The following is a 5,691-nucleotide window of genomic DNA, read 5'->3' on the forward strand; positions in this document are numbered from 1 at the left end:
TTGTACATGGTCCAGATTTCTTCAGCCTGAGCTGGAGAAGGAAGCAATGGGTGCTGATCCCTTCAGGATGGTCAAAGGACTTTAAGTGTCCTGGGTTCCAGAGACTGTGATTAAGGACTTGTCCCCCAGAGTCCAAAGAACTTTACTTCAAAACCCAGCTGCTCCTTCCAGCTCTTGAACCAGTGGCTTAACTTCTTTGATGTAGTTTCCCCATCTATGAAATGGGGATGACAATGGACCCTCACCCCATAGGGGTATGTGGTCAATGTATGTAAATGGCAGTGACAGTCATAGCTGACATTTATTGAGCACTTATTAAATATTCTCTGTACCAAACAAAGGGCAGCGCTCCTGAGCACTTCATGTGCACTTGCCTAACAGAGAATCTGACCTCCTGGTGTATCTCAGATGTTTCAGCTCAAGAGCAGAATCTGGGTCTTCTCATCTCAAATTATCTACAGGGCATAGGATGAAGGGCAGTGACTCAGGGCTAAGGCCTGTGTTGTGTAGGGGCTCAAAAGAACTTGTAGAACCAGGGGATGAAAAATACCAATTTCTGCTCATTACTGTCCCAGGGGCCCCACGTCTCCTGCCTCGTTACCCTGGCTGTATACACACCACTGCCTGGACCACTGGAGCCCACCACCCTTTCAGCGCCCCACCCTACCTCTCTGGCCTAAGGCCCTTGGAGCCCTTCCTGTCCACCATTGCTGGGACACTGATGGCCTTCCTTCTCACTTATGTGCTTCTATTTTTCTTTTCTTTCCTTTTTTTTTTCTGTGCAATGTATTCAAATATTTACTGAGTACCTGCCTGTGTGGGGTACATACATAGGTAGGGAAGACATAACTTACAAGGTAAACGAACTGTTTCCATAAATTTGCCAGTTTTCAGTCTTGCAGCAAGCAATTCCCCTCTGTGCAGGTGATCCCTCACCTCTAAAAGTCGGATAGGTGTGATTGTGGAGGAGGGCAGGCTGCAGACCCAAGGAATGGGTGATGTTGAAGCTCGGTCAGAAGTCAGTCCCCCTGCAGAATTTTTCCTTCTGTGTGCTTCTGTTGTATTCCTCTCCATGGCTTCCCCACTGTGGCTTCCCCCCTCAGACTGGGGGCTGCTTTATGCTGACCAAAAAAACTCCCACAAAACAACCACAACCTCTGCCGCAAGAACAGAGCAGAGGAGGGCAGGAAGCTAGACGTACCTGGTGAGTGGAGGGCCTGGTGCCCCAAGATGCCCCTCACCAGCTGGAGGGCCTGGTGCCCCAAGATGCCCCTCACCAGCTGCATTCTTCTTGCAGGAGCAGAAAGCCACCCATCACCATGAGCAGCACTCTGTCGCCCACAGACTTTGACAGCTTGGAGATCCAGGGCCAGTACAGCGATATCAACAACCGCTGGGACCTGCCTGACTCGGACTGGGACAATGACAGCAGCTCAGCTCGCCTCTTTGAGAGGTCTCGAATTAAGGCACTGGCAGGTGAGGTCAGGGGAGGGCTGGGGAGATGTTGGTGAGAGTCCTGTAACTTTACGGGAAGAACTAACTTTCTAAGCTGCTGCACTGATGTGGGCAAAGCAGAGCACCCTATCAAGGTCCTGCTCCCCAAACCTGCCTGAAGAGCTGACTTCATGCAATCCAGAACATTCCCCAGCCTCTTCTCCCAGGCATAGAGAAGCAACAATGACCCAATGGACTGGCTCAGATGGCTAAAACAGCTTCCTTCTCTGGCCTCGTCCCTGAGTCACATCCCTTCCTCCTTTTGTGCTCACTCTCGCTGTCACCCGTGTCTCCACCCACCTCTCCCTTGCCTTTCATCCCCTTATGTGTCTTCCTCGATTTCCAGTCATTTCCCACACCTGATCTCTCTCCCAGTCCATTATCCTCTCTGTCCCTCCCCATCTGTTCCTTCCACTTGCCGCCTGTTACTCCCATTATTTCATCTACCTGAACCCTGAAGCAGGTTCCCTCCGCCCACAGCTGGTTTCGCAGCCACAGCTGCCCATTCTCCAGGTTCGCTCTCTGCCTCAGTCCCCGCCCCTCCCTGCAGCCAGGACTCTCCCCTTTGGCTCCTCTGAGCACAAACAAACCCGTCTGACGAGCCTCCCTCATTAAGGGGGAGGAGTTGTCATAGCAATAGGAGTGCGGCTGCCACCTGACACCACTAGTGGCTGGCTCACGCACACACCCCAAGGCCACCCATCCAGTCTGGCTTCCCTCTTCCATCCCACCCTTGTCATTGCCACTGACTGCTGGCCACCCAACCCACTTCAGTGGGAGAGGTCCCAGCTGCTCCCCACCTGGGAGGCGGTGTCCCCAGTGGGGGTGAGGTGGCTCCTGGAAGAAGAGAGATTTGGAGGGAGGTTCCTGGACCTGGCCACATGTTTTACAGGATCATCCAGGGACATTTTTGTACAGATGCAGGTTCCCAAGCCCCTCCCTGGACACAGTGAATATATAATCTTTACACAAATGATCCAGAACTCTGGGGTTTCCAAATGCTCCCCAGGTAATTCTTTTGAGCCAACTCAGTGCCAGCATGAGGACCCCCATGTGGCCATAGCTTTTGGCGACCCCTTCTCTCACTATCCTCCCGTTGATCTTCAGGGTAGCTTATAAAATACTCACATTGGCGCTTCTGTAGACACAACAGACAAAAGGTGTGTGTTATGGAGAATGGCATCTCTTTGGGGGAAGTTTTCCTGCTACTCTGGTTTTGAATTTGTGTTGCCTCTAGGACTATCAGGATATCTGTGTGCATATCACATGTACCACCCAGATGTATTGCCATGTCTGTGCAGATGTGGCACATGGCACCCAGGACTGTCACCTTATCTGTACATATGACACATGCCACCAGTACTATCACCCATATCTGTGCACATATTGGCACATACCACTGAGGGCTGCACAATGACACATACCACCCAGTACTGTCACCATGTCTGCACACAGGCTGCTTGCCACCCAGGACTGTCACCATATCTGTGCACATGCCACGTACCACCAGTATTGTTACCATGTCTGTTCACAAGTATGTGCCACCCCATGCTTTCACTAGACTGGGCTTTCTTGAAGAGGCGGCTGTACGTGGGCCTTGCCTCAAACCAGTAGGTGCAAAGTAAATTTCCAATGAATGTAGATGGGGAGGGGCAAGTGTAGGCTGCAAGTGACAAAGGCTGAAGCCCAGCGAGAGCTAGGAATGACATCTGGGAGATGTGCCCAGCAGGGGAGTGTGGGGGGGGGGGAGGCCATGGCCTGGCCCAGAGGAGTCCTGGTGGGCCCAGGGCAGGGAAGGCGCAGGTACTGGAGGAGATGATAGCAAACAGGTGGCCAGTAAAATAAATGCCTGCTCCACAGATGAGGGGACAAAAGTAAATGCCTAGTACAGTGCCTGGCTTTTGCCTCTTGGAGGATCTTTCTGTTTCTGACCTGGGGGTCAAAGCCTGCCCATGTCCTGGACAGGACCTCCCTGAGTCACCCAAGAGAGTGGCCATCCTTGCCCAGCCCACAAACCTTGGAAAGCAAGACTTTGCTTTGGGGACCCCTATCTCGGGTATTCTGTATTTTTAGGCAACTGGGGGCTTAATGGGCAGCTCCTGGCAGCTCTTTCCTCCGTCCCCGCAGGGCCCGGCCCTGCCCCCGCCGGCCGGCTCCGCCCCCCACCCCTCCTCCGACACCGTCCGACCTGTTTGTCTGGGGCCGCCTCTGTCTCCTCTCGCCGCGGCCAGGTGTGCCCGCGCACTCGTCTCAGGAGCTCAGACAGCTCCTAAGTCTTTTTCCTCTCCTTGAAAGTCCCACCATCCTAGAATCCCTGCACACGGGACCCCAGCCTCTCGGGATCCCCAGCCCAAGCCCCAGGGGGAGCGAAGGGGAGCATGCCCTGTGGGCCTTGGGCTCCGGAGAAGGCGGCGACACCATGAATGGGGACGCGGTGGGCAGGGCTCACGGGGACGGCTTGCACGCGGCCGGCGACTTCCACTATGAGACGGTGGAAGGGTCCCAGAGCCCCGGGGGCCTCCTGTTTTCGCCAGCCGCCTACGTCAACTCCTCTCAGTACTCCAGCGTGCTGGAAGGACGCTTCAAGCAGCTCCAAGGTGAGCAGATGGGATCCAGGGGGTCGCCTGTGTGCCAGAGGGGCCGGACGCGGAGAGTACCAGAGCAGAGCCTCTGGAGTGGGACACTCTGGAGATGCAGTTGTTAGCAGGGGGAAGACAGCGTGACAGGGCTTAGAGGGAAAAATTGGGAGTGGCCAGAAATTTCACGGAAGTTGATGGAACTGGGAAAGCTTCAGACCCATCAGTGTGAAGCATGGGAGAGTGTGACCGCCAGGTGCCCGCTGGGTACTACGTGGACAGAGGTTCCTGTCTGTGGAGGGAGTGTGGGGCATCGGTGCCAGCAACCAGGGAGGCCCTTTCTGGCATCGGGATGGGATTGTTGAGGAAGGAGAAGGCCAGGGTGAGCCAGAGGCACAGGGACTTGCAGACGGTCTGTTTCCCTGGGCTTCCCGGTGGGTGCTGAATGTGCCAGGAGGCTCTGTGTGTGTGGGCACTGAGGAGAGTGTGTCAAAGGTGAAGGCTTGTGCAAGCAGGCCCAGGTGGATGCCCAAGCAGGTGTGTGTTCATATGGGCACAAATATTTAAGTGTGTTTCTGGCAATCTCCATGTTTTGTGGGGTGTGTTTTAGGAATATTGTGGAGTTTGGTGACGTGACACTCTGTCCTGGTACTTGGCTTTGCCCACTTTTTTCCTAGTTGCTGCTATTCTACATTTTCCCCTCTTGTTCCACCTGTGTGCCAACATGGTTTCACCCCACTGTGCTTGGTGTCAGGGCAGTCCCCCAGATCGAGTAAAAACCTGTGATCCAAGCCAGCCCCAGCTCAGGAGACCCTGAAAGGCCTAGGGACACCCTTGGTTCCACAGGTGCAATGGAGCATAGGACCATCTGACACAGTAATTAGGGACCCCAGGTTTGTGGCAGGCATAGGGTGGAGGAATGGGTGTGGGTGCGTTGTGTCTGATGGGTGAGGCTCACAGGAATGTGAGATTTAGGGATGAGTCTTTCGGTTTCTGAGATGCTGGGGCTGAGACGGAAAGGAAAGTGACTATTCAGGTCCTGACTTCACTGGGTCCTTACCCAGGGCTCCCTGTGGGCAACTGGCAAAAATCCTAGTGGCCAGAGCGGCTTCTGAGGGCTTGACTCTTTTCCTTCACTCTGTCACTTATAAATTTTCTAATTTTTATTTTTCTGTGGAACTTTACAGCATCCCTGCTTCAGTAGCTCCCCAGGCCGCAGGGCATTTCCTAACTTTTTTGAGATTGGCATCTGACTCTGCCTGGCTCTCCCACCCGTGCGTTTCCTGGGCTCACTGTTTTCCCAGACCCAAATTTCAAGATCTTGTTTTTCTTCTTAGTGTTGGGAAGTTTGTGTCCTCCGGCCGGATCTGCTTGCAGCCAACTGAATGTACCTGCCCCAGAAGCCGAGTGTGGCCCATCCTTCCTTTAAATTATCCTGCAGCCTCTATACTGTCAGTCCTAATGACTGTTTGGGAGAGCCGCTGCTGTAATTTTTAAGTCCACACCCTCTCTTTTGTCCACAACCGAAGGGAACAGCCATACCTGCTCCTGGTCCTGGGCAACTCTTGATTCGTCCTTGGGGTCAGATCACACCTTTATTTTTATTTTTTTTTTTTTTTGA

The 5,691-nt window shown here is 53.6% G+C and overlaps 1 protein-coding gene across 2 annotated transcripts in view; it reads left to right on the top strand.

Annotated features, from left to right (window-relative positions):
* The first annotated feature begins 1,301 nt into the window (after positions 1-1,301).
* SPTBN2 (spectrin beta, non-erythrocytic 2) overlaps positions 1,302-5,691 on the top strand; it is a 36,601-nt gene continuing 32,211 nt past the window's right edge. Inside the window, exon 1 of one of the 2 annotated variants that reach the window (XM_012810464.2) lies at positions 1,302-1,476. In XM_012810464.2, coding sequence (XP_012665918.1) covers positions 1,320-1,476 — 157 coding nt within the window. In that variant the 5' untranslated portion in view covers positions 1,302-1,319. Of the gene's footprint in view, positions 1,477-3,700; positions 4,092-5,691 lie in introns of those variants that run through there. The other variant, XM_012810463.2, reaches the window with a different exon arrangement.

Source organism: Otolemur garnettii, unplaced genomic scaffold, assembly GCF_000181295.1.
Source record: "Otolemur garnettii isolate 467f Iridium unplaced genomic scaffold, OtoGar3 scaffold00134, whole genome shotgun sequence".
Taxonomy (NCBI): Eukaryota; Metazoa; Chordata; class Mammalia; order Primates; family Galagidae; genus Otolemur; species Otolemur garnettii.